This window comes from Falco naumanni, chromosome 9 (assembly GCF_017639655.2).
Source record: "Falco naumanni isolate bFalNau1 chromosome 9, bFalNau1.pat, whole genome shotgun sequence".
In the NCBI taxonomy this organism is placed as follows: Eukaryota; Metazoa; Chordata; class Aves; order Falconiformes; family Falconidae; genus Falco; species Falco naumanni.
Window position 1 is genome coordinate 81,755 of NC_054062.1, and position 27,967 is coordinate 109,721.

Consider the following 27,967-nt stretch of genomic DNA (forward strand, 5'->3'; position numbering starts at 1 on the left):
AGTTTACCACACAGGTGCAAACGCATACAAATGAATACTTAAGCATCCGAGTTGTTAGCATACACATTATTTTAATTTTCATAGGATGCATGTAACTATTAAGCCTGCCCCTGAAACTCATCACCAACAGCGTAACAGTCAAACCAACACAGTAAGTTCTCAGTCTACTTCCATAAAAATCTTTTTCACTTCTTCCATTGCTTCAGGATAAAAGTTTGTCCTGCAACATTTGAATAAGATTACAGGAAAGTGGTTTCCAAGATCCTGGGGCCCAGAACAGGCAGAAAAATATTCTTTTAATATTTTACCCAAAATATACTTGGGATCACACTGTATGTAAAGTGAAAGTTTCAACAGCGAGTGCATACTTTTCCATGGAATGAATGTTATTCTTTAAGACTACTAGCAAGACTTATAATTTGTGTAAGATAAAATTAATTATTGTGAAAAGTATTTACAACTTCAGAAATTGAAACCTCAGACCTACCAATATTAAAATGACACAAGTCTTTACAACCAACCACTGAAAAATAACATCTTCTAAATAATAATGTAACATGAAACTGCAATCTTGACAGTATCATAAAATAGGAGAGATCTTGCTTCCCCTTTTGGAAAGCAGTTAGAAAGATAACTCACTTTAATCAAAGACTAACACCACAGGTACTACACAGTGTTGCCAGTTGAATAGTTTCTCTTGAAACCAGTACATTCGGCTACTTGCTAGCAACTGTGTGGCTGACAAAGTCCTCGTTTAGACTGACTTTCTCATTCTCTGAGACAGTTTGCCATTGCATTATGCAAAACAAGGCTTCAATATTATAGCGTTCAACTGTTAAGACATGAAAAAACTTATTTTTGGTCAAGAGAAACTTCCAACTACCAGCTACTTTTGGAACCTTCTGAAAACTGTTTCCATCAGTCTTCTATAACTAATTTTTGCAAGTTTGTTGTTTTTTTGGTTTTTGTTTTTAAACATACCTCGTTAAACTGATGAAGCTGGTAACAACTGCTACTAAGGAAGATAGTCTCCTTTGACAAGGTTAGTCTAACAGCAAGATTCAAACAAATCATTTTTCTAACTCAGAAAAAAAATCATCATTTTGCATGCTTTTATAAAGATAAAAAGTTATTTTCAGAACAGGAAACCACTCAGACTGTGGTTTGCTTTTCTGATAACAAAAAAAGCTTCACCTTAGCACACTAATTACAAAGATACAAGAATGAGGCTATACCAACTTAAGCAGTAACAGCTTGAGGAAATCCAGTATCAAACTCACACAAAGCTGTGGTCTTTCGCCTAGCACAGTGTCAAAACACACTTACAAGCAGGGAGCCAATGGCAAGAACATGAGAAGGGAGATTTCACTGCGAAAGGGTACGGTTGTTGGAGCCTGATGTTTACACAAACACTGTAAAGCAACCAATGAAGTAGAAAAGGAATGACTATGCTCTAACAGTAAAGCTCATGTGTATACAGGAGGCAGACAAAGACACATTAATGCACTTTTACTTGCCACAGTTCTTGGTAGCACTTTGGTACCTACAAAACTAAAACCATACCCCACTTTGAATGTGAAGATCAGCAAACATAATTTAGTAATTGAGCCAGGTAGTTAAGAGACATGCTAATAGGAACTAAGAGCTATAATGTTTGCTGCTGAGAACATTTGCTGGAGGCCTGTTTGAAAGCTTTCTACATAAAGGAAAATTATCACCCTAGGATAAATTCTTACAGCGCTCAACTGTTGGTCAGAAATTTCTCAAAACAATAACATAACCAGAAAAATCCTCCTAATTTATTGCTTCACAGAAAAGTTTACTGAACAACATTCGCACGGTTGCACATAGTTAGACAGCTATGTAGTCTGCAGAACTCCCTACAAACAAGTCATGAACATCCACTGTATCCCAAAGGCTAAAGGGGAGCTCCTGCCAAGTTTTGGCACTCTCCCTAAACTGCTACAAGAATGCAGTAATGCTGGTCCCAGTCATCTACCACTTTATTAACTTCTTCCAACATATCTATTGGCCAAGTATTGCATGCTGTTGACAGCAGGAACAAAATTCACAAACTCATTCTGAAAACTGCAGAGGGCTTCAAGAACTACATACAAGCCCTTAAAAAGCATCATCCCAAGCACACAGTTCCTCTATCACATAACATCTGCGCAGCTTTTCACTTAAAGCACAACAGACAGCAGCACTGCAAAGCCACAGATCTTCAATACGATCTGCACCACTTCCCATCAACAGCGCTGAATAACTAGTTTTGTCAAGTATAGGCACAGGACGACAGAACACTCTTTCAAAGCACAAGGAGTCCATCAAACCTAAACAGAGAGCTGTCAGCATCAATACCTTCTTCTGCCTCTAGTGATCACTTGATTAGCGCAAAGAAACTACATCTGGAAGGCCAATAGGACAGCCCCACAATCTTTCAGAGTCGAGTGATAGTGATTGAGACAGGAAGCCTACTGCAAAGCACCGATTAAAAGCAAAAGCAACCCCAAACACCCTTCAGCAATCTCCCCCAGCTCACATTCAACCCTCTCTTACCACAAACAGCTTTCTGCCTTGCTATTAACAGGACGCGAAGCATTTGCACGTTTAAACCACTACAGTTCTGAAGCCCCTTCACACGCTTTCCCCACGGCTAAGAAACAGACGACCAGAAAGAGCAGGCATGGGGGCTAACAGGATGCAAAGGAGAGAAGGGAAAACAACGGGTGACGCAAAACACTGAGGGGCCCGGGCAGGCTGAGGCGCAGGGGGAGAGTCTAATGAGAAGCAAAGAGGAGAAGGGCGAAGCAGCGGGACGAAGCTGGAGACGTAGGGAGGAGAGCCCCGACCCGCGGGAGACGGGCAGGGCCAGGCCGGCCCCGCCGCTCCCCTCAAGCGACCCGGACGGCGCCCAATGCGGCCGAGGACCGAGCCAGCAGGTACCGGGGACGGCGAAGGCTTACTTTGAGGGTGAGATGATGGACGCGAGCGCCGGCCGGGCCCACCCAGAGCAGCACCAGCGCCAGCACTACCGCCACCCGCAACAGAGCAACCGTAGCGCCGCGGGCCGCCATGTTTATTCCAGCATCAGCATCCTCTTCCCGCGCCACTTCCGGGGTCAAGGGGCGGGAGCACGTAGGCGCGCGGGGGCGGGGCAGCCCCTCGCCTCTGCCCCCGGCGCTCGCCGCCTGTTGCCGGCGTGTGGAGGCTTCGCGGCCCTTTTCCCTCCCTCCGGGGGCCTTCCGGGCCCCACCGGGCCGCCCCCCTCAGTGAGCGCCGGGACAGCGGCTGGGGCCCAGTGGGGGGCTCGCCTTCGGCCGGCGGCCCTTGCTGCTCCCACAGCGGAGCGCTGGCCCGCGGGAGCCCCTGAGCCTGCCCAGCGCTTGTGGTGGTGCTTAGCGAGGCCCTGGGTTAGGGCGAGGCGACACGGGGCGGCGCTGCCCCCGGGCGAAGGCCGGAGCTCTTCCTGCCCCAGCTCTCAGCCAGGCAGCACGGTTCATGGGGAGGTGGGTTGTTGCTTCCAGCTCAGCCGTGGATCGGCCGGCCAGTTTCAGCTTCTTCCTGGGAGCTATGGTGAGAGCAAGTGTCTGAGCATCAGGTAGTCCAAACAACTGGAAAACCGCCTTTCTGTTTAAAGCTGCATTTGAAGTATTAATTTTAAGTATCACTCACACATGGACACAAAAAGTAACAAAACAAAGGGCTTTCTGCTTTCCTATGGGGAATAGTTTTGCAGCTATTGAACTACCTGAAACTTGTCGCTGTAGTCCCACTTCAAAATGAAAGCAGATTGGGCCTGGCTTCCGTGGCTTCACTGTTGCTCAAACTGAATAACACAAGAAGCAAGCTGAACATGAATAGCAGCAATTAAAGTGGCTTTTAGGGTAACACGTTGCGTAGAAAAAACTAACCAAACAAATAAAAAAACCCCAAACACACCCAACCACTATGCAATGGGAAGCCATCAATGTAAATAAATGTAATTTTTCAGTAGAGAATTCTATGCTGTCAGCTCCTGGAGCTCAAACATTCTGATTTTTCCTTTCAGTGTATGGAGTAACAGCTGTGCAAGTTTCTTCATCTAGAACCAGATAAACGACTGCATTGGACCACGTGAGTAAAGTGCAAGTGAGGGTGAAAAGGCAGAGAAAAATCAGTAGTCTTGACCTTTACATTAGCAAAATTATGTAGAATGTTCCATCTTTGTAAAGACGTGATTCAGATGTTACTGTATATTTCTTTTTACAATTTCATTTCTCTTTTATACACTTGGGTAATAAAATAAACACAGAAATCTCGTCATCAGCCAGAGAAACCCTAGACTGGTACCAGAAAATACCTGGAAGCAAAACCAAAAATGGATCTGTGTTTTCCTAGCAGGATTCTTTCTCTAGGCAGTAACGGTGCGTGCCGCTAGATGTCCTGTCAGCACTGGGCCACGCAGGGCGCCGCAGGGCGTGAATGCCTATGGAACTGCAAACAGCAGCCCATTTATTCTTGAAAAGATAACTGGTCCAGATATTTTCTTGGAATTAATTTTTTTTTTAATGTTGTAATTATTTTAATTCCCGTGCACAGACCATCTGGGAAACATAGAGACTTTTGACTCCTGAGAAATAGCTGCTTGCAACCACAGCTGCAGCACGGGCTTTCGTGTCTTGCTCCCCTACTATGTTATCAGGCACACTTTGACTCCTTCAGTGGTCAAATAGCAGGAAGCTTTCCCTTGTAATTCTGGGGACTGGTTCGTCTGAAAAGCCTCTCTCAGTCTGAAGGTGCTTCCTCATAGCAATCAGGGGTTTTTTTATGCCACAGACCAGAAACTGCCTGAAGATACCTTTTTTTTCATGTAACTCTCGAACTATTAATTGTAGTAACTGTAAGTTCCTCAATTACCTAGACTAAATAATCTCAAAACCAGGATTTATAACACATTTCCTTTCTTTGGCTCTGCCTTTTTGTAAGAATTTGTACATTTAAAGAGGTCTGTACTTAAATTTACATCTCCATCAATATGCAAACTGGCTGCTGTCTGTAATGAATATGCTACAACAGCAACCCTCATCATTACATTGACATATTTCATTGTAGTTTCCAGATGAGATTCGTCTTGCTCTGACTGCGCTGTTCCTAGCACATACACTTATCCTTAGCTGTGGTTAAACACACTTAGCCTGGTTATCTTTTTCCTTTACCTCTTTGTTGTCCTCAAGCACCTAATTAGAACTCTTCACAGATTTATATATTTTTTTAAATAGTGCATCATGGGCAGCTATTGACATTGCATGGAAGGTATCTGCAGTGTCAGAAAAATGTTGGCATAGGAACAGCCTGCAGGTACACCTCAGTACAGAGCAAAAACAGATTGAGTGTCCATCTGTTAACATAGTCCATGAGCAAAGGTATTGGCTCGTTGTGGAGCAGCAAGGGCTGGCTGTTCTCTGAGGGACATGGAATTGGGAGATAAGCATCATAACAGAGACAACAGGGCAGAAGCCTCACCATTCAGGGTCCAGTCCCACAATCCTCAAGCAAGGTGAGTGGAGTAGGCTGAGGGATGGCAGCTGTGGTGAGAGTTCAGGTCATCAGGCAAGCTTGTAGCAACGTGAGAGGGTCAAGGCTGAAGTTCTTAACTACTTGCAGAAGCAAAATCTGCAGTTCAGGTGGTGGTAACTAAGGTCAGACACAGTCTAACAATGTCTGGACAGGTCCACAAGGATGAGGCAGGTCTGAGATAAGGGCAGATATGAGCCAGGCTCCATATTTGCAGGATCTATAGCTGTGGCCAAGCTGGAGATCAGTAGCCCCTACAACATTGCCCAGAGACAGAGCCCTTAGGCCAAAGCCTAAGCGGGGCTCTCGTCCATGGGAAGGGGGTGTGGGTAGAGGCCACAGATGAGACTGGCCAGGGCTGTTAAGGTTTATCAGGTCTTAATTAGGCCCCTCTGGGCCCTGATGGTGCATTTGAAGAGAACCGAAGTCCAATAGTGTGTGTGGGAATGATCTGTCTAAGCGTTGGAACAGCAGAAAGGAAACAGCTGTGATGGCCTTAGGGAAAGGTGTGTCCTCTTCCTTTTCTGGTGCTGTTTCAGTCTCAGCCTGTGAGAGGTTACAAGTAACATCCATGCTGCTTATCATGGACATGGATGATCTGAGTAGAATTATAAAACTAAAAGGGAAGCAGCTGCAAGGGTGATAACTGGGGGGTGAGGGGTGCGGGAGAGTAGATCCTCTTCCTGTTGTATCTTGGAAGCTCCGAACGCTTCTATGTGTTCTAAAAGTTGTGATTTTTCTTACTTGACGTGAGTAAACAAACGCAGAGAAAAGGGCTTAGATTGAATTGTAGTTTAGGAATTTAGTTTCTCTTCTTTAAATACTGTCTGAATCGTTTAGCAGCTGATCTGGCAGTTTTCAACTGGCATTGGGCTTTCTTGAACAAAGTACCTGGCCTTCTAAAAAGGGAATTTCTTCCACTTGTGTTTAGGACCTTTCTCTGGGAGCGTTCTGAATCATAACAACAAGCGAGGTAAACACAGAGAATTTATGGGAATAGGCCGATATCTAGATAACAGATCTGCATTGTCCTGTTGTCAGTGTGGCTGAGGAAGAACTCCTACCAGTTTCTGTGTTGCTCAGATTTGGATTGTGTAAGTAAAGAAGTGCTAGATCATATAACTTCTAAATGTAATTTTGGATTGTTCTTTTGAGGCTGGGACCTACTGAGCCTTCCAGCATCTACTTGAGCATAAACAGCTCTTAATGCTCCCACTGCTGTTAATCACATTAGTAATTAGGGACCAGCCAAGCTGCAGGCCCTGCTGTTTTGGGTACTGTACAAATGAAAGTAATAATGTAAGTGACAGTCTCTGTCTTGGAGAGTTTCAGGCTAAAGATGGTCAAAGATTGGAGAAAGTCCCATCCTAGAAATATCCGGAATTAATTTTATTTAGTGATTGTCTTGAACCTCTTCCCCACAAATTTTAATAACTTTTCATAGCTTTTTGCATGGTTTATTCTAATGTACCACCATAATACAAAACTTGCGTTTCTGGCCTTTATCTTCTGGAACTGGTGAAGCATTTCTGTCTTTCAATGCAGACAGATTTCCCTGCCAGTGCTGGTGTAACAGGTTTGCCTTGTTCCCCTCCCAGCCCTTTGTGCAAAAGCAAATTCCACAGCAAACTTACCTCAGATGATGCTAGTGCTGCTTTCTGTTTGGTCTCTGTGCATTCTTTTTATTCAAGTGTTTATGGAGTAAGCTCTCCAAAAGTCTTGATGCAACTGTGTTGTCAGGTTTTCCAATGTGTTCTGGACGGATATGGGTCCAAGGACAGCAGGCTTTTGTGCCTTTTCTCTGGGAGGCCCTATGAAGATTGTGGTTGTGCTTTAGGCAGCGTGGCAGGCTCAGGTATTTAAATATGTTGGCAGTAGCAGGAAGAAGTACTCCGTAAAATGAGTTGAACAATGTGTCTCTTGGTTGTTATGAAGTCAGTCCTTAAAAGTAGTAACTTTTAATGAGCAACAAAAGTTCTGTTCTCTGTCTCTCTTCAAAGGCAGGTGTGTGAGGACGGCGTTCTAGGCTTATGTTCGAATAAATTGACCTAGGATAAAAATAAATGCAATTGTGTTATTAACGTAACACTTGCCTTCATTGTTGTTCTAAATGTTGGAGTTGCTTACTAAGTTCTTCTTTTCTTGTCCTTTCTTACGTAGGGTAACAGCCAAGCACCAGTGAAAGAAGTGCATTAATCTAAAGGAAGTAACATTTGTTGTAGCAGCTGGTCAATTTTTGTCTTGCATCAAAAGGGTCCCGACCCTCTATAAACAGATACATCTTTCCTCAGATGAATAAATGCACTTCTCCCACCCCCAAGTAAATCTTTTTTGAAGAGGTGCAGCAATAAATATATCAGTCTAAAGCTCTTTTTACATCTATTGTAGCCAGAAAACAGGCTGTACGTAAAATCAGATTAAGCCACATAGCTCAAATAAATGCTGTTACAGAGGAAGACCCGCACAAAATAAATCTTACTGCCCTGGCAAGGAAATAGGCCATTTTCTGCAAGGCCTGCATAACTGCTACAATAACCCGCGTTTGTGCAAAAGCAGATAAATTGGTTATTTTTCTGTTCGCTCGTTGAGGTGATAGGTGGTGGACTTAGTATTCCCGGAGCTGGATTTTTGGGTTTGTTTTTTTTTGGGTGGTAGCGGTGTATAGATGTGTTTGGGCAGCCGAGTTTGAAGAACTGAGCCCTTGCAGTTTTCAGGGCGTAGGCTTCCTCCTTCTCTAGGGCGGTTGCCCCCGCGCAAATGTTCAAAACGGGAATTGCTTCCGCAAAGCCCCACGTCGCTGGGGGCGAGGGCGAGGTGAAGCGAGGCCGGGCCGGACAGCGATCCCGGCGGGCCGGCCCGTCCGTCCGCTGAGCCCGGGCTGGCGCTGGCGCTGCCGCGGGGCTGCCGCGCCGCCTGACTGCGCCTGCGCGCTGCCGTGCCGCGGGCCGCGCCTGCGCAGTGCGCCGGAGCTGTCAACCGCCCCCCCCTCGGGCCATTTTGCGGCGCGATGAGGCGGGAGCGGTGGTGAGCAGTGTCCGTTCGCGTCCCGCTCCTCTCCGTGTCCGCTTCACCCCGCCGGGGCCCGGCCTGCCGTGCGTGGGGAACCGAAGGGAAGGAAGCCCGGCCAGGGGGCAGACAGACCCGCCGAGCGCCCTTCTCCCGCCCCTCAGCGCCGGAGCCATGAGCTGGGGCACGGAGCTGTGGGTGAGTGGGTGAGGTGAGGGGGGAAGAGTGGGGCCGCTGTTGCGGCGGTTACCGCGGAGCGCCGCGCCCGCCCCGTGTCCTAACGGTCGGCGCGGGGGCTGGGGCTGGCCGTGCGGGGCTCGGCCCGGGGGCGGCTCGGCCCGGGGGCGGCTCTCCCCGCCGCGTCCCCCCTGCTCCGGAAACTTTCGTGCAGACCCCGCGGGGGAGGCCCCGCGCAGGGTGGGCCCTTGTGGTTTTTTCCTTCAGTGAAACCGAAAAAAAAATAAAAATCCGTGTAACAGCACGAACAGCGGCCGCTGCTGCAGAGCGGAGGGAGGCTTTCGGTCGAGGAGCGGGCTGGGTTTTGTGTGTGTGTCTTCTGCGAGAGGCTGGAGAGAGGAGAGGTGCCGGGGTGGGTTTGTGTGTAGGGGCTCCCATTTCAGGAAAGGGGGCTACAGAGAAGAAAAGCCAGATGATAAAATTTCCTTTCGTTGAGGTTAAGGGGCTTCTCTCAACGCTTGTTTTGATGGACGGAGACTTTTATTAGAAGAGTCTTCTGTTGTGCGTAAATAAGTATGTCTTAAGGGTGGGGAGGGTTTTTAGGTATGAAGCTCCTTGGCTGTTTTTGGAGTGAACCTGGAAAGTATAAATGCATTGGGTTTACAATGGAACATTACTAGAAAACATCGAACTGTTTAAAGGGATGAAAAGTGGGCAACAGCGTTTTGAAACGGTCCCTTGCTAATCTGAGAAAATAAGGGTAGGCAGATAAAAGAAATCTGGAAAGGCAAGAGAGATCTACATGTTCGGTCACAAAGGACGTGGTGCAGCCATGTTTGGCAGTGTGATGGTGGAGCATGGAGCAAAACCTGTTACTGAGGCTTGTAATAGTGGACAGGAGACTGTGCAAGCGGTTGTTAATTAAATGGTGGGACATTAAAAAGCTTTGGATAAATCTGTGCTCGGGGCGCGGATAGGGACAGCAGCAACAGTGTTTTGAATGGAGAAGTCAAGATTGAGTGGCAGAGGGTCGTCTGGACTGCAGAGCACTGCTCCTGTATTCATCTGTTTGTGGCTACTAACCAGTGTGAGCTAAGACGTAAACATAGCTAAGCTTTTAAACTGTCTCTGTATAGAAATGGTTATTTTAGGTGTGTTAGTTGCTGTCCTTTCTGCATGCACTGCTGGCCTGTTCTGGCAGACAGTTAATTAAGTATCCTGTTTTACTGTGACATTGTAGTCGCAATATAGCTAGATTTGGTTAGAACTAGACAGTGAATTAGGGAGCAAATGCCTGCTGAAAGAGGTTATTGTGGTATGTCTGCATGCTCCAGAGAAAGAAAGGTGATACATACTGATGAAATATTTTAGTGATGCTGTATTGATTCATTAATATATAAACAGCTCTGCTGCATGGATATGTTTCTGGGAGAATCTACAGTTGATTCCTTTTTCTGTGTCTTGGATGCTTTGGGGGGAGATGAGATTGGGTGGAATTAAAGTAAGAGCCAGTATTTTGTGACACAGGAAAATAAATTTTCAAGATGAGCTTAGTTATTTTTGCATTCTTAAAAGTATGTAAACGATACTGAGATGTTTCTGCACAAGAACAGTGGTAGCAGAGTAGTAATAAATTGTTGCTTATGTTTTATGCAATATTTGCAGATGTGTGTGCAGTCATATATCTGTCTTCTGTAAGAGTTACAAACTGCTTTTGTAACGTTTTTGCCCCTGAAAATTTTGTTGGTGAAATTAATGTCTTCAGCTGCAGCAAAATATTATTTTTCATGTCTGCACTGTAGTACTTTGAGTAGTGTAGCAGGTTACTGAGGAAAAGGGTTAGACCAACAGATTAAGTTATTCTAAATACAAAGTCTGTAAGAGTTACTTTATTTCAAATTGGGTAGAGCTTTGAAAACACATCAGTTTCCAGTGCTCTGGGTATTTAGGCCAATACACTGTTTTTTCCATGTTCTGCCTTTCACTGGGAAAGGAAACCACACAACCAACCTGTATTTAATGTATGCTACTGCCTTTTGTTGATCATGGCATGCTTTTTTTTTTTTTTTTAAATGAAATTAAATTTCCACTTACCTTAGAGCTTAGTGTTTGTTTTAAGTAGTTGGGGAATGGGTGTTTAGGAATAGGTGTTGTAAGCAATAAATGCCAGTTCTACGATGTGACTGGTATGTGCTCTGATGCAAATTTGATGGACTGAAAGGTAAGGCAGTAACCAGTGTTTCCAACTGTAGTTTAGAAATTTGAAATTTGCTAGAAAGATGAACATTGTGTGATCAGGCTTGACTTGGACGCTGTACCTCTGATGTGCTGATCTACCAGACTGGATGTGTGTTCGTGATTCACCCCTTTACATGTAACAAATGAGAAGTAAAATCGAGCTTGCTTTTCACAGCATGTAGAATGTTAATGTGCATGGATTTATGTAGAATTTCTTTTCGTTCGGGCGGGGAGCTGGTTGCAGAAAGCCTCATACTTCAGAAGCAATAAAATCCCCTTGACAATGTGTAAGTTATTCCCAAGACAGACTTTTATCCTTGTGCTGTGAGTGTATTCTGTGCCTCTGGCTTGCAAGTCCTACTGCGGAGTTCCTGTTGATATTTCACTTGAATCTAGACATCTGGGTTTTGTCTTCAGATTAGCCCTGTGAGTGTAAATCAACCCATAACCAGCAGAATTATTAGAGGTGCTAATGCAGCATTTATATCATGTTTGAGGCTAAATGCTTGGGATAATGAGATCGTCTGGGGTCTCTGAGCAATCTAGTGTTACAGGGCGAAATCTGAAGGTCTCATGTAACAGTCTTGAGTTTCCTGTGTGTAAGCAGGCTGTACAGGGTAGCGGTGGCTGTTCTGTGCAGTTTGTCAGTCTACCCAACCCCTGCAGAAGTCTTTCCGCTTGTTAGAATCGAAACATTCAGGAGCCTGGAGGAAGGAGCGGAATGTGAAGGACAAAGTACAGTTATAGGACTGACCATTTTGGTTTTTTCACCCCAGCTCAAGAGTGCCATTAAGGCCTAACTGATAGGAGGATATGGTGGATACTTACTTCATGTCTGAGTCATGAAATTGGCAATGTTTTCTAAATACTAAGCTAATGTAAGCGGTAAGTAAAGATTATTGTACTTTACTACTTATGTGTAGAGACCCAACTTGTAACTTCAGTTAACTACACTTTGGGGACAATAGGCTGTAAAAGTGTACTCAGATATCTTTCCCCCCTCTCTTCGGCAATGGGGAAGAATGTAGAGCATGGCACATGTAGCTATGCTGAAGGGTGCTTTAGGTGGTAAAATACTAGTGTGTGCTACTCTTCCCACCAGTGTCCTTTTGTGTGGTATGGAGCTCTTAAAGCAAGTGGTAGGAATTACATAGTAAACTGAACTAAAACTAACCTCAGCACTTTGGTCCTTGTCTTTTGAGTGGAAAAGGCTGTGGCTGCATGGTTGTTACAGTGAAGGGAATGAATTTGGATGTGTTTTGGTACAGTATGTAGTTTGGGAAAGCTACATATAATTTGTGGTTAAGTGGTCCAGGAAGCACTGGACTCTTCAGAATGGTGTCATACAGCATGGCAAGTGCAAGTGGTAAAGTGATTAAATGTGGCAAGATTCATCTTTTTGTTATGGAAGTTTCCGAGGTGCAGATGCTGTGCATTTGTTGCTGGGTTTATTTTCCACGTTCAATGGAAAGTTTAAAAAAAGACTGGGGAGGAAGGTGATTTAACCTAATTTTTCTTTAGCTTTTGTGAAAAGCTGGATGTCTGCTAACAGCTTTCACTGCTCTTTCAACCTGCGAGAAGGTGAATATTCTGTATTTGCAAAGGACTTAATTTGCTGCCCTTATGCAAGGAGCTCTGTTGGCCAATTCCTCTCATAACTGATACTTTAGGGAGCATGCCTTTTGTTTGTAGAGCATTCTAGTGTGCTTTAGTATGAAAAAATACAATTTGTGGATATGGTTATTTTTGCCTTATAAAGTTAATTCCACTTATGAGTGTGAATTACCATTAAACTTTATTGTTTAGGAAATTATTATTTTCAGTCATAGTAATTTATTAATTCACAGTATTAAAACAAACAGGATTCTTGTAGAACCTGTTCTCTTAATGCATCTTCATTGTCAAATGATGAAACATGAGTGCAACTTTGAGAACTTGAAGGCCACACATGCTGTCTGTAATTGATAACTAATTACTTTTCAGTACTTGTGTCTTTCATCTGCAGAATTTTTGTTTAAACAGCTGTAATATTGCATTTCTCAAATTTGAGTACAGTATTGTTCTTCAATAGCGTTTATAATGTATGGGTGATGCATATAGTGGTGACTCATATTTGGAAACCATCTGGAGTACCTAGGTGATTTTGACCTTGCTGGCTTTACACAGTGGTGTTATCTGGGCACAGCAGTCAAATGTGACCTTAAATGAAGGCTCTGTTCTTGTAGTCTTGTTCCCTATAAGAGGATCTGCAGAGCTGGATCTAGGCTTGATGTATTGATTCTTCTCTTAAGCCAACATCCAGTTTTATTTTACGAACTGCTATAGTTGATTGCGTACAATAGAAATTTGTGTGTGTCATCCCACCCATCCCATTCTCGCACCTACCAACCCCCTACCCCGCAGTTCTTTGGTGTTGGGTGTTAACTGTAACCCTCCAAAACTGAAAGGAAAAGGAGCTGGTTTCTGGTGGGACAAGGATACAGATTAGAAATATTCAGTCTTGCATGCTAAGTTCTAATTAGGAGTTGAGAGTTTCCATTATGTAAGGTAATGAGCCTAACCTTTGAAGGTAAGTGGTTGAATTATTTGCATCTTGGAAAATCTTCTGTAGTGATGGCAAATGCTCTTCTGAAAAGTGTGTTTTATTGTAAATTGTCTGTGAATTGTCGCAACTCATTCAGACAGCTCCTAGAGGCAGAGCTATATACCCCTGAGCCCTTTCTCTTTGTATTTAGTAGAACCTTGGTTTCTATTTAGTAACATGTTAAAACATCTCTATACATTTATATATAGAGGCTGGAATTTCATCCACAAAAATATACTCCCAGAGTAAAGCACCCTAAAAGCAAATACAGTGAGAGATTGAAGAAGGAAGAAGAAAAAAAAAAAAAAAAGCTGAGATGTCAGGAATAAGTGCATCATATTTATAATTGTGGCTTAGTTATTCTAAGGCTCTTGGTAAAAGTTGTATACAGAGTGCTGGAGATGGGCCTGTCAAAGCACAATACACTTTTCATTAGCTAGGTATTCTGCATGGTTATTTGGATGGTTTTGAGGTAGCAAAATTGTCTGACGCTAGTATCTTATTTCACAGTGGATCACTCACTGTTCTAAGTGGTCAGCCTATATATGTAGAATAGTGAGTGAGAAATTGTTTATATTTGAATTATTACACAGTATCTTAATTCTGCAGTACCACCTTTGTGCATTTGCCCATGACAGGATGGTATTTCAGGCTGCTGCAGCCTGTAAGGATGTGCATTTTTAAATTGGTGCTAGCATAGTCCTTTTCATTAGTTTAAAATTCGTTGACTTTTAAATGTTAAGATGTATTGTGTGGGAGCTCCCCTGCTGCTCATGGGAGGTGGTTCGTAGAGAATGGGTTTGTGTGTGAGGTCCCTGTGTAAATCCCTTGGTACTCACAGCACTAGAAGTGTAGAGACTCCTGGTACCTGAAGGAGTTGCTGGGTCTCTAATGTATGAATGTCTGAGTAATTTCATTTACAGTTCTGCTTTGCTATAAGAAAGGGGCTCTCTATAATATTGTCACTGACCTATTACTGTATTTCCAACCTATTATTTAATGAATGGGGGATTTACTGTCTTTCAGCACGGATCAAGAACTGCAGAATACTACTTTTTTTCTTTTCAGTCACAGACTCTTCCCATTTGTATTGTGGCTGCTCCAGATCCCCCCTTTCTTGAACCATATGGGAAGGCAGTCAAACATCAGATGATGTTTTTCTGGACTCATTGCAGCCCATTAGTGTTACTCATGTTGTGAAACATTCTTTTAAAGCAGAATTTCAAAAGCTGTAGGCCACATGAAGAGTAGGAGCCACTGCTGCACAGTAACTTAATAACATGCTTTACTTATTGCCTTTGTTGATTGCTAGACAGGCAACCTGCTAATGAATTTTTGGAAATTCACTTTTATCCTGCTTGAAACAATGCTCCTGAGGTTGGTTGTACATTGAATCTATACCAGCCCTCAAAATGCAGTGCTCTGTTGAGTTTCCTTAGTGTTCACATAAATATTTTAAAGTAACTTCCTCCTTCAATATAATCTTGTGCTTTTCAAATGAGACTTCTCTTACTCCTTCCACCCCTAGAAACTCTGCTTTTCTATTTCACTTTCTTTTTTTTTAAAAAAAAAAGGTGCTTAAATTGCTGAGAGGAAAAATGCTGTTGTCTCTTGGCACATTGTGATCTTTGTCCTTTTTAATCAATGGCTTTGGCTGTAAAATACAAAATGGGGAAAAAGTAGTATATATGTTGTATGCACGTATGTGTGTACAGGGTATGATGGGTTTAGTCTTTTTTTCTCAAGCAGGGGTGGTAGGGGTGATTTGGGTCCCTTTGGAATTTTTACGTGGTTGATTCGCCTTCATGTTGTCTGGATAACTTTACCAATCTGGTCAGTGATTTCTTTTGGTTCAGTTTATTAAGAATGGTTTGTTGGCATTACTAAATGTTTCTTTTTCATCCAAAAAATGTAAAAATTGTAGATGGGGTTTTTAGATTACCTAAAGCACAGAGCAGCAGAGTTAAAAGTGCAAGGATGAAATGTTGATTGCCTAGTGTTCATTGCTGATTGCCAAAGCAGACAGGCATGTTGTAAAGCATGTAAAGAAGCAGTTCTGTTGCAACCTTGTCCTTCATTTATTTGGGGAAGTGTCAGCCTAATCAGAATAACAGCCAAAAGAACAACAGCAATCCCCCAGGCCATCGGAAATCCAGTAAAGCAATAAAACTTGAAACTGATTCTCTCAGGAATGAATGCCTGGTTTAGAAGGATGGTCCCCCATGAGCTACCAAATCATCCAGATAAGCCACTATGGCACTTCCTCTGGATTAAGGACTATCTCTTCTTGTTGTAACTGAGATAACATAGGTGTCGTTATGTTAAATGTGTGTTACTTGGCTGTGTCTTGTTCAGTATTTTTCAACTGCTTCTGCTTGGTACCTAAAATGTTTTTAAAGCAAATCCTTAAATTCTACCCTTCTAGTGAGGCAAGCACGAGTGCTGATAGTACTCTTACTCCTCTGTGAACAGCAGGTACAATTTCAAATTATTAGTTTTATATTTCAAAAAATTTTCTTCCATTGCACAGATTCTGTGAATATGCAGATAAAGGAGTATTACTGTGAATGCTGCTTTTTCCTTACTGGATTCCTGGAGATACTGATGCTCAGGTCTGATAAACATTGAGAAATTGCTTATTGGGTGCCTTGGACAGTTTTCTCTGTATTAGCCTATATTCTAGACTGAGCTGGTAGCCCTTCTTATTTTGAAGGTTATTTAACGCTTTCTGTTCAAGTCATCTATTTTCTGCTGCTGAATTTTTTTTCTGCATTAGTGTGCTTAGGTTGCAGTTTTCTTTTTTCTGTGCCTGCCTCTTTTTTTTTTTTTTTTTTTGTATTTCAAATTAGTCAGGATTATTCAGTTGTTACCAGGGTCAGTGTCTTGCATGTACTGAAGATGATGCCTGTTCCTTCACTTTTGGAAAGTTGTAGTGCTCCCTTTCATTGGAGCAAGGTTTTTAAATAGCTGTTGAATATGCTTTCTGCTGTTCTTGAGAAAATATGCCCAAATTAGGCAAACTTGTCTTTGGAAAAATACCGCTTTGTCAGTACTCGGTGAAAATGTTAGTGCTGAAGTTCTCAGAAGTTTGTGTGTACTGGGTTCATTTTGGCCGTGGAGAGGTTTTTGTGGGACAAGGTGATGCAGTCACCCACAGAATAACTGAACATGCCTCAGTCCGGTCCTGTCATAGCTGCTCAAGGCCAGGGTGGAGTTAGGTGGCCTCTTCTGCTCTTGGGCTCCTTTATTGGCACCCAGTGGCGTGGAGGAAGGAGCCAGATGGAAGATAGTCCTGCATGAGTAGTGTCTGAGCTGTATTAAGGAAGAATAGCATGCGTCAGTGGGCTGGGAGAAGATGGACTTACAGCTGGGAGGGAGAAGGTATGGAAATCATGGCTGCACCAAGTCATGCTAAAGGTCCATCTGACCACTTACGCTTCATTGATGGTAGCAAACTGGTTCTTCTCGTGTTATACTCACCCAAGAGTGAGGAATGAGTGAAGGGATATTGTGGTCAGAGAGGAAACTACCTGAGTCAAGAGACCGAATGTGGTGGGGAAGAAGTAGTAGAGATCAGTACTAGGATCTAGGTACAGAAACTTGGGAGTTGCTTGTCTAGGAACTCTTTCTGTGATTGGAGTGCCAAGAATGATGGCAATGGGGTTGTTTAAGGAGAGACAATTCAGATTGACAGTTCTGCTAGTGAACTCAAGGAGGATGAGAACCGGGACTAACTAGTCAAAGGAAACGAAAGAAATGAGCTCAGGAGGAGAAAGGGAGTTTAAATAAAAAAAGCAAGCAACCAGTAACAAGGAAACAGATTGGATGGAGTGTGTGGAGGGAGCAGGGTTGGACTCTGGGTAAGACCGATGGGATTGTGATTTGCTGTCAGGCAGGGCATGTGGTGGGATTAGTGCATTAGGACTGGCAAGTCAAGAGTTTGATGGGATCAGGAGAAAGTGTAGTGGGTGCACAAGGGGAAGGAAGAAGCATGGACAGAAAAGTAGTGACAGGACCTGGCACTCCTCTTTTCATGGTTGACTTTGCTATTTGTATGTGGCTTTTTCCATGTAATATTTAAATAGAGTTGATTAACTAGTTTGAATGTATATACATTGATTTCTTCTATGGTTGCATTTTGCATCTTTACTCACTGTGGAAGAATTATATGACCACATTCCTAAATGAAAGCTTTATCCAGAAGTGTGTGCACTGCTGTTTTTCATCCACTCATTCTGTGCAGAAAGGCTTAAGGAATTCTTTAGCAAATAGTATTTTTTCACTCTGCATTATGTGTTCTCTTACACAGAGGTAAATGCTTTTAACACATTTATCTTGCATTTATGAAAGGTAAAAAATGATTGGCATGCATCAGTGAGTGAATGGAAGTGTGTTTTCTCAAACAAAAGTTAAATGGGGAAGGGAACTATTTCTTGCCCCCTTGAGGGCTGTTGATTTGTTAAATGTGGGTCTTGCAGGAGTGGCATTCATTAAGAATGTGTAACTGAGGTTTTGCTGTAGTAAAAGAAAAACTGGCAGTGGATGGAACCAGCTGTGATGGAGCACTAAATAAATATTTTTTCACCTATTCTGCCTCCCAAGTATGACAATCTGAGATACTTTTGCTTATATGTTGTCACTGGAACAGCCTAAAAGTAAAGGGTGAGAGGAAGGCGTTGTATGTGCTCATTGAGCATTTATTTCCTTACAACTCTTTGGAGTTGTGAAACATCTGTGTTTCACAGAGGGTGCTTTTTGGCATATGTTCATAATGTAATATGTAAAAGCTGAAAAACTGTGTAGCAGAGCTTTACTTTGGTTTTTGTTGTGCAAAAAAAAACAACTTAAGCAAACATTTCAGTAGTGTCTATATTGGTTAGTACCTTCTTTGCTACTTAGATCAAAGATACTTTCATCAGCTGATCAGAAGGGCTCCATCCTCTTGAATGACAGATAGCCTTACCCATGGTGGTCAAAGGTGTTCAACACTTAAAGATTATTGTTGCATGTTTAACCTGAAAACAAAAATTGCAAGCTGAGTAAGTGCACCAGCCTATCATCTAGATGATGAGAATGCATATCACATGATATGTGTGACTCTTGTTCCTATTTCAGTCAGTGCCCTGGGGATTTACAGCCTTATTTTTGGAATGGAGGGGATAGCTAGGTTCCAACTCTATTTAAAGACAAAATAATGTTTCTCTGGTCCATGTGGTTGGATGCAGTCTTCTGAGATGCAGTGAAGTAGCCCAGGGAACAACCCTGGAAGGATGGAAACATGCATCGATTACTGATAAAGCACAATATGAGCTGTGAGCCCCTCCATACCTCCCCTTCTGGATAATTATGGGCTGTTTTTTTTCTTTTTGCATGTGGCTTTTGCTCTGATTCTTGCTTGTGTTGTCATTATACTTGTATTATGTATAAAATCGTTGAAAGCTCCTTTTCCAGAGGTTCACTGATTGGCATGAAACTATCTTGAAATAGGAAAGCTGTCATTGTTGGAAGAAGACAATTTTTGCAAGAAATGTGCTGTTGTGGAACACACACACCTAATTTAGACATCTTTGGAGACTCAATCTGCATAGTTGTTGATGCTCTTTGAAAATACTTCGTCTTGAGCAGAAAGCTTGTGTATCGTAGTGCTAACATTAATGGTTGTGGGAGTATGTTGAATTGTTCAGCTAACAAAAACCTTTGCTGAGCTAAACAATACAAATACAAATATTTTGCTTGGTTATTAGCAGTTGAGTTGAAGTACTCAACGGTTAAGAACAGCACGACAAAGTAGTGTGCTCTATTCACACAAAGGTCTTCTGATGTTTTCTTTTATATGGTATGTATGTTTTTAATGTATATGATTATAGACATTTGTATTGATGTTGAATCTGTTGTTGGAATGGTATAGGTATCTTTTGAGGTTTACTGGTGGATTAAGCTCTGGGAACAAAATAAATCTAGAATACTGACAGTAGTAGAAAGCTAGAATCCATACTTGGAGAGTTGAACGAGTAAAAAATTGTCAAAATAGTGGAAATTCAGAACTTTTTTTTGAAAAATAATTAGAATCAAGTGGTTTGATTTCTTCATTCATGATACATCAGCATATGCAGTGTTTGGAAGTTGCTGGTCAGTGGAGCAATATTGATTTCCCTCTGGGGGCAAGGCATTTATTCAACCTTCTCAGCAGGGGGTGAGTTTGATTCCTTAATCAGAATAGCAGCAATCCATCCTGAAGCTTCCTCAAGGTATTAGGGCTAAATTAAACAGTCTGGGACTGATGTGTAAGCCCTAATGCACTTCAAGAGGCTTTCTTGGATAAGCAGACTTTTGAATATAATCAGAAGATGAACCAAAACTAAAAGAAAAAACCCACAGGCACAAATCACCCTTAAAAAGAGGGGAATATAATACGTTTTCTTTGTGTGGTACAGTGCTTAATGCTCAGATTCTTGTAGGGAAGAAAAGAAGAAAAAAAAAAAAAAGCATGAACTATATAGGTCTGTTCATGGTACTACATTTATAACTTGTTTTCTCTCCTTTGTGTATGTGCACCATAGCCATTCCAAAAATAGATATGGTCACAAATACTAAATTAGTAGAATTAAGCATCTTAAAGCCAGGAAATACACAATTTATCTATTTAACAACAGTCACTACTGATGAAATGTGGGTTCCTATGTATATTCTGTATTAATTTTGCAAAATTTTAAGATTGTGTTGACTTGTGTGCATTTACAGTGTCTACAATTGTGCATTAATTTCTTGGGGATAGACATGTCATGGTTGCATTCAGCTTTTCTGAAATCCTTTCATTAACTTGTATGAGTATTGAAACACCATGACTGAAACTTCAGTCTATATTCAGTGCTCATAAGCAGGAATTAATTACAATGTGTCAGTAACCTTGTTGGATACATTTAGTGATCATTACAGTATACAGGAGTACTTAAAGTGGGGTAGACACCTTTCTTGGCTGAGAGCAATAGCAGTTTCGAGTGGTAGCTTCCAAAGCCTATTTTAAGTGGAAGGTACTGTCTTTTTAGTAGTTGAAGGGTGCTGACTGACCTCATTGCCCTTTCTGTGGGAGGGAGTGTTCTCTAATCATGAGAAATTCCCTTTCTCTCCCTCAACTTCTGTGTACATAGGTGAGCATGCACCTGATTTCCTTTGTCCCCTTCCTCTGTATCAGTCTGGTTCAGAGGCCAGGCTTGCTTTCCCTGCTTGGCAGATAAAGCATCTAATAGATTCCTCTTGGTATCTTCTTTTGTATTTCTTCGATGATTCAACTGCTTATTGAGCAAATGGTCTCTTCCTGTGTTAGAAAATAGGTGGGGAGTCATGGGATGTGTAGGGAGCTGCACCCAGGAGCTCCAGTTGCTGTATGAAGATCAGTAGCTCAGATGCATCCAAATCAAAGGTTGGACAGGAGGTTCCAGTTTGTTTTTCTCCAAACAAAGGCGTTTCTTCTGTATTTGAGTGTTCTTTAATCCCTCAGATGAAGCTCCAGCAATGTAATGGATGAAAGCTGAAGTAAGCAAAGCCATAGATATGAGGAAGAGTGAAAGGGGAAGAGCAGGAAGGCTGGTACATCATTATTTTTAATGGCAGGAGTTGATAGGGATTGCCAAGGGGCTGGTAGACCTTTTGTCAGAAGGGTCAGCTGTAAATGGAGATGAGAGTCTCTAGGTCCACTGTAAGCTTTGGGGATCCTTGGTTGTGTCGTGCCAGCAGTTGTGTGGGATTGCTGCATCAGTTGCCCTTCAGCTGTGGGCTCTTCCTCCTGCAAAGCTTCTGAAGATCTAGTCTTCCATTTGTTAGCAGTCCTGCAGGGTGGTTTAATCTGTGTGACTGCTCTGGATTGCTTGTGATGATCTCACTGGATACTAGTGACTCGTTCATTTTGGATATGACAGTTGATCTTATTTCTTGAAATTGCTCTCTGGGTAAGCGTTTGAGCATTGGCATTCTGAAGATTTATATTTTTTTTTCTCCTTTTCTAAGATGTTTCAGTTTACCTAAGAATTGTATTTAAGTCCGGATTTGGAAGGTTACATTTATTCTGTATTTTGCATTCATGTTGAAGAGAAAATGTATTGAGGAGTATTTTTTGATCCTTCTGACACAAGACAAAATGTTAATTACTGTTGTATAAATGAGACGATATGTCAACTTAACATCGGTGTCTCAAAATGTTTGATTTAAAGTTTGTGAACCATGTGACTTTCCTCAGCCTAGACAGAAAAGTACAATAGGAATCATAAGTGACAAGAAAGCAAAAGTATGAAAGGTTTATGTAACCTCAGGGATCTTACCTCTAGTGAAACGTTACTTTTGCTTAAGTTACAGCCTTTTTATTTTAGAGAGGGTGAACTCATGAGATGTATTTTTACCCTGCCACCACTGTCACTTCTAATATGAAGCCCTTATAAGCTTCATCTCACAAAGCACTTGCACAGGTGTAAAATGTTGGTTAGACTATTTATCTTTATTAATGTGTCTGTTATTGTAGAAATTACTCGTATTTTGTTTAAATCACGTTTTATAAGACTGAACTTTATTCTTCAGTCCTTACCCTTATGAGTAATTTCAGTTGTTTTAGTACAGACTAGCTTGAAGCCTTGGGATTTTTGGTTTATGCATCCATTGTGTCTGTCTGCATTATGGGTCTTCAGCTTTTTTTTTTTTTTTGTTAGGATAATAAGAAATTTAGATCATTGTGCTTAATTTAGTAATGCTGACTCTGAGCTCCGAACATCCATTACTCTGCATAAATGTCTGTGCAAGACAGGGTGATGTTCAGAATCTTTTTTTCTCGTTTCAGGCACGTGTTTTTCTAAAGCATTTGTCTCCAGTATCCAAACTAAAAATTTCTTCTCCAGTATGTGCAGGTGCCTTACACTTCAGTTTGGAGCTCTGGTAAATTTTCTCTTTTCTGATGTTCTGCAGCAGGACAAGTTGTTTTAGTAATATCCCATTATCTTCTGCTGTCTCCCCATGCATCTTACTTTCCATTAGTAGATGATTTATTCTCACACTGTTTTTTTTGTCTCTCTATTGCATTACTCGTAAGATTAACTCGTATCACCATGTATTTTAGAATTTGCAATGTATGTTTCCAAAAATTCGACAGAAGTGTGGTTGATGGCACTCAAGTCTGCAAGAGGTTAAGTCAGGCAGTGTCATGTTTAATGAATGAAGGTGTCTTATAGGTAAACTGAATATACAAGTGTCATGGAAGCAGCAGAGAGCTTACTCTGAGTGTAAGACACCAGAGCTGATAGTGACTTGGTAAGTTAATAAAATGGCAAGATTTAAAGTATTTTGAGGTGGGGAGTTTTCCCATGTTACATTTGCTCTGATGAATTGTAATATCTGAAGTTAAACAATCTCTTCCACAAGAAATAAGAACTTCAGCTTTGAAAGTAAATCCTCTAGTACTACCTCATTCCAGTAATAAGTGAATTAGAAGTGCATCCAGCAAGACTTTTGAGCAGTGCCTCAGTGTAATTTACAGGATGTCAGCCCTTGTAGCACTTAGACATCTGCTGTTTTAATAAGTGCACTGCTTAAAGTGTGCTGTTCCAAAGTCCCACTTTTAAAAATGTTTCTAATTTATTTTACAAACCTAGGGGTTGTCATCATACATAGCGCTTGCTGCTGGAGATTCCATCCTCTTTGTGCTAGGTAGGCATTGTGCAATACAGGCATTGTCGGGCCCTGCTTTGGCAAATTGTGTAATACGGATTAAAGACAAGCAAGATTGGAATGATGTCACTCAAGGATGTGGAAGTTGTAGACAGGTCTCAAACCTCTTCCATTTTATGATTCTTCCTGACTGGGGAAAAAAGTTGACAATTCCTCTTGCACCGGTGTTTGTTATGAAAGTTGTGTTTTGAAATTTTAAACCACTGAATAGTTACTGTCCTCTGATACAAAGCTAAAAAGTCAAATAGGGGATATCTGTTTTACTGTATCTTCTTACTTTGAAAATCAATGTAGTATGTGGATAGATACCCAAAGTGGATTCTCTGTATTAGAATTGCAGTGTTCACTGGAAGCTATAAAAACTCTGTATGACAGCCACATTTCAAAGAATTACTTTTCCAATTTACTAATTAATTCCCTTCAAATATATAGTCAAGTGAAAAATGAAACACAACATCGATATTTAATGGAATCTTCTTAAAACCCTGCTAGTGTAAGCTTTTGAAGCTGTGTGTGGGTGATATTCACACATCCCTGATAAAGAGGGGATGAGATGTGTGTATGTCTGTGTTTTCATTTGAGGAGTTAATTATTTGCTCCTTAAAGATGTAATTGCAAGATGCCCTGCTCAAAAATAATGGGTTGTAGGAAACTGCTTCATCTCTTTGTAGGCTGTGGCACCATGAATGCACATTTGGATGTTACCAGGAGAGTTTGTTTTCCAGATGGGGTGAGCTGTTGTCCACCTTTCAGCACCCAGGCTCTTTCAGTTGAAGCAAGTGTGCAGAAGTTACACTGAAAGTGGGCTGTAATTTCTTTTGCTTCAGGAAGGAGTGAGCCCAGCTGACTGACATCTTATTTCTGCACATTACTTTCTTCCCTGTTCTGCTGTTGAACAGCACAGCTACAAACTGACCTGAATTCATGGCTCTCTTGTGGGATGCCAGTCTACTTTTGAGCTGTTTGCAGTATTTTTATATGTAAAATGTATATATATTTATTGTTAATTGCTATATTATCCGCTCCTTGTTTTGAATGGCAGTCTTATGGAGAAATGAATTTGTAACAGATTTGCATATAATTTTTAGCTACTGTTTATTCCAAATAGATCTGTAGAGTTGGAGAATCCATTATTTTCTGGAAATGAAGCAAATGTTTGTTAGATTTCCTCTGTCAATAGTGATAGAAAAGAGCAGCACTGTGCTTGCCATCATCTTTTGATACTTCGTGGTGGTTATTGCTGTGATAAGAGAACACAAGCAGCACATTATAATGCAAGCATTCCCTGTTGTTGTTGTGGTAGCCTTCTACTTGATCTTCCAGGAATGGGAGAAGAGTGGAAATCGGGATCACATATCTGTGTAGCTTTACTCATAAAATTTTACCACATGTGCTCTATGCACAGCACATTCTTCTATGACAGTCTTAGTAAAGGTATTAAGAAATATTCTTGTAAAACTTGCTGTGCTATAATGCTAACTCAAAACTTCAACCAGCAGTTCTCCATTGCTTCCGTTACGAAGATTTTAATAATGTTGAACCGTAGGTTGTGTCGGTCCTTCAATAATGTCACAATTTGTGGTGTGGTGGTCTTGGTTTTATTTGTCTTCAAGACAGAATATTTTTTATTGCTGTCCCAGTATCAGTCCGAAGTACAGCAAGCGGCTTTATGCTTGAAAAACTGTAGCAGCCTTTCAGAAAATATCTTTGGCACCTCAGATTTTTTCAGCCTGCTAACACATTCAGAACACAGGGCAAGCAGCTTAAGATCTGAATGAGATTGTTCAGCAAATAAGTTGGTGCAGCATATTAATTCACTAGCACTTCTAAATGCCTGTAGTGTTAGAAGAGCCTGCGATATCACTAAAATACCAGGAGCTTTGTTGGTTCTAAACTCCTTAAAAGAGATTTTTAAATTCTTGTCTGCTTGCTGTAGCCTTACCAGCTTTATAAAGAATTTAAAAACCTGTATTTGAAAAATGTGCATCCTGGGCTTAGAAAAGTTAGTAGAAATCTTTTCCCGGTAATATTGTCTTGGAGTTTTATTGTGCTCTAGTTTTTACTGTATTTACTCATTATTACATGAGGCTCCTGTTGGTGCTTTTATATAGATGCCAGGGGATACATTTATTGCATGTTTTGATATGCATTTAATCTAAATGGACAGTCTAGGGTTTATGGTCAAAAAAAGCATTGCCTTTAGTTAAGTGAAATAACATAATGTGGTTTTAACAAGGCTGGATGCAGACAACCTGATTTTTTTTTTACGTGTATTTATTCCATCTTAAGTTCATAAGTTGGTGTTTAATGCCAGAGTAGAACTGGTAAGACGCAAACATTTTTCTGTTACCACCTTTGTATAGTAAACCAAAACAGTCCTCCCCCAAAACCAGTATTCTGTCTGACAGTTCTTGGAGAACAGGGCTATGAATGGATTCTTAAGACTACAGGAAGTTTCAAACTTTAGAAGTCTATGTTTAAGGTCTTAAAATGGATGTTTTTATTCAGAGATTGAATCTAAATTTTCTAGTGAGAACTGCCTAGAGCAGTAAACTTAGCATAATGTTATTACCTCCTGCAGCAGAACTTCCATCTGAGGTTTACGAACTGATACAGATTCACTGTTCAGAACTGGGAATTGAATATAAAGCTGCATGTTTAGGAATGGATTTAAGAACAATCCCAAACATTTAGTGCTGTCCCGTGTTTCACTGATACAGGATTTAGGCAAATATGTAGTACTGTAAAATGGAATGCACAGAAGCAAGTGGTCAGGCTGGCGTGACATACGTGTGGCTTTTAATCCTGGCTCCAATAAGAACTGTTTTAAATTGGGTAGTGCTTTGCTTCATGACTGTGTCTAAAAATTAGATTAATAGAAGATGACTGTTTACTGAGGTAATTTCCATTAGAATTGTAAAAGTGCATGCTTATTTGAGTGTTGTGAAGGCTTGAAAGCTATATTACAGTACCATCATCATATTACAGTAGCAGCATCATAGCACAAGTTATAAAGTACTCACTTTTTTTTTTTTTTTTTTTTTTGGAACCTAAGGACATGAGATTATTGTCGCAGAAAACTGAATTACTCTTTTTGCCTAGCTAGACTTGCCTGTCCAGCTTATGGGCAGAATATTGCTGAGGGAAGCAGTCCTTAAAGGATCAAAGGATGTTGCTTTTCTTGCTCAGGGTGGTGTGAAACATTATTTATTCCTGATGCTTAGGTTTCCAAGTCACATTGGTCAAAAGAGTGTGTAATTGTTAATTTATTTCCGTAAAATGTTCTGACTGTTCTGCTTTGAGAGGCCAGAGGCTTTGTAGGGAGCCAGGCTAGAAGGTTTGTACAGTCGGTAGATGCCCTACTTTCTAGAAACTGTAGTTTTATGTTATCTTGGTTAGCACAGTATGGCTAGCACATTGAACTTGAGCCTTGTCCACTGGGGCTCAGAGTGTGACCTTACTACAACATCTCTGTGGGACAGTCAGCAAACCAATTTCTCACTGACTGTACTGTGGTTCCTCGCTTCTCTCCAGTTTTTCTGTGAACTGGTCCTTATTTCAGATTTTAGGTGTACAGGCAGCACTTAGCACAAGGGGGCTGCTGTTAGAGCTGGAGGATCTTTGCAGCTGCTACAGCTTATTTCAAATGGTCTCTGATCAGATGGTCGGGCAATTAACATTAATGGATGGTAGAGGTGATTATTAGATTGTAAAACTCTAGTTCTGAATATTTCATGAATGACATGTTCACAGGGTATGAAACGCTGATTTCTTCCCATCTAAAAAACTTACAAAATGTGTGATCTGTTCTTTCTTGTATGATTGTTTAGTGTGATAGAGTTAAATTTACCTCTTTTTCTTCAGATGCTTGTATAATTGTCTCATGTCCTGTACAAAATTTCAAGTATCCTTGAGTAGCTCAGATGGCTCCACCACAATCTACAGAGCATTGTGCTTGGCTGTGTGCGTGCTGCTCTATTGACTCTGCAAACCTGAAATGTGTGTGGGAGAACTTTCTCTTGTATTCTAGCACATAATTTAATTGATGGGTTTTTTGAAATTTGCCTCAAATTAAATTATTCATTGTCACTACTGAACAAATGCTTTGTGTGCTTTTGGTGGGTCAACATTTTTCGCAATATTTCCCCTTCTTTATTCCACCTACTTTAATGCATTCATTTATTTGTGCTGCAATCTTATTACTGTGAACTGAGAGAGGCTTCTGTTGGAAGGAGGGGGGAGACCCAGTGGAGTTCGAGAGGCTTTATGCAGTGATTGTTTGGTTAAGGGGAATGCGATTACTTTTCCTCAGATTTAAACTTTAATTACAGCATGAACTCATTTTAAATTAATGGGAGTTGTTACCTGGGGATAAACTTCATAGAACTGAGCATGTGAGAATAAGAGTATATGCTCTCTCCCTCCAAAGGAAAAGAAACTTATCAGAGAATATATAAATGGATAGCAATATATGCTTTGATGCACAGGTGGATATTTCTCATCCCTAGCAAGACGTGTCATCGGTACAGTTGCCGCATTAGTTTTGGCTTGACCATATTTTAGTTTGTTAATTGTAGATTAATTCTGTGGCCATACAGGTGATCTTTTGCAGAGAAGAGGCACAGCAAGATTCAGCTTAAAGTTTGAGTATTTGATGGGTGCGGGATCAGTCTGAAACAGGGTTGTCGTCAAAATCTA

At 41.3% G+C, this 27,967-nt stretch overlaps 2 protein-coding genes across 23 annotated transcripts in view; one reads left to right on the forward strand and one right to left on the reverse strand.

Annotated features, from left to right (window-relative positions):
* The window catches only part of GPR107 (G protein-coupled receptor 107), a 35,506-nt gene extending 32,394 nt beyond the window's left edge, over positions 1 to 3,112 (reverse strand). For both annotated transcript variants that reach the window (XR_005829736.1, XM_040607257.1), the window contains exon 1: positions 2,967 to 3,112. Coding sequence is in view for 1 of the 2 variants with exons in the window: in XM_040607257.1 (XP_040463191.1) it covers positions 2,967 to 3,077 (111 nt within the window). In the remaining variant the exon portion in view is untranslated. The remainder of the gene's footprint in view (positions 1 to 2,966) is intronic.
* Positions 3,113 to 3,194: 82 nt separating this feature from the next.
* FNBP1 (formin binding protein 1) overlaps positions 3,195 to 27,967 on the forward strand; it is a 110,378-nt gene continuing 85,605 nt past the window's right edge. For 10 of the 21 annotated variants that reach the window (XM_040605442.1, XM_040605443.1, XM_040605440.1 and 7 more), the window contains exon 1: positions 8,524 to 8,760. In XM_040605442.1, the coding sequence (XP_040461376.1) occupies positions 8,737 to 8,760 (24 nt within the window). In that variant the 5' untranslated portion in view covers positions 8,524 to 8,736. Of the gene's footprint in view, positions 3,577 to 4,051; positions 4,117 to 8,448; positions 8,761 to 27,967 lie in introns of those variants that run through there. The other 11 variants (XM_040605451.1, XM_040605448.1, XM_040605452.1 and 8 more) reach the window with 4 other exon arrangements.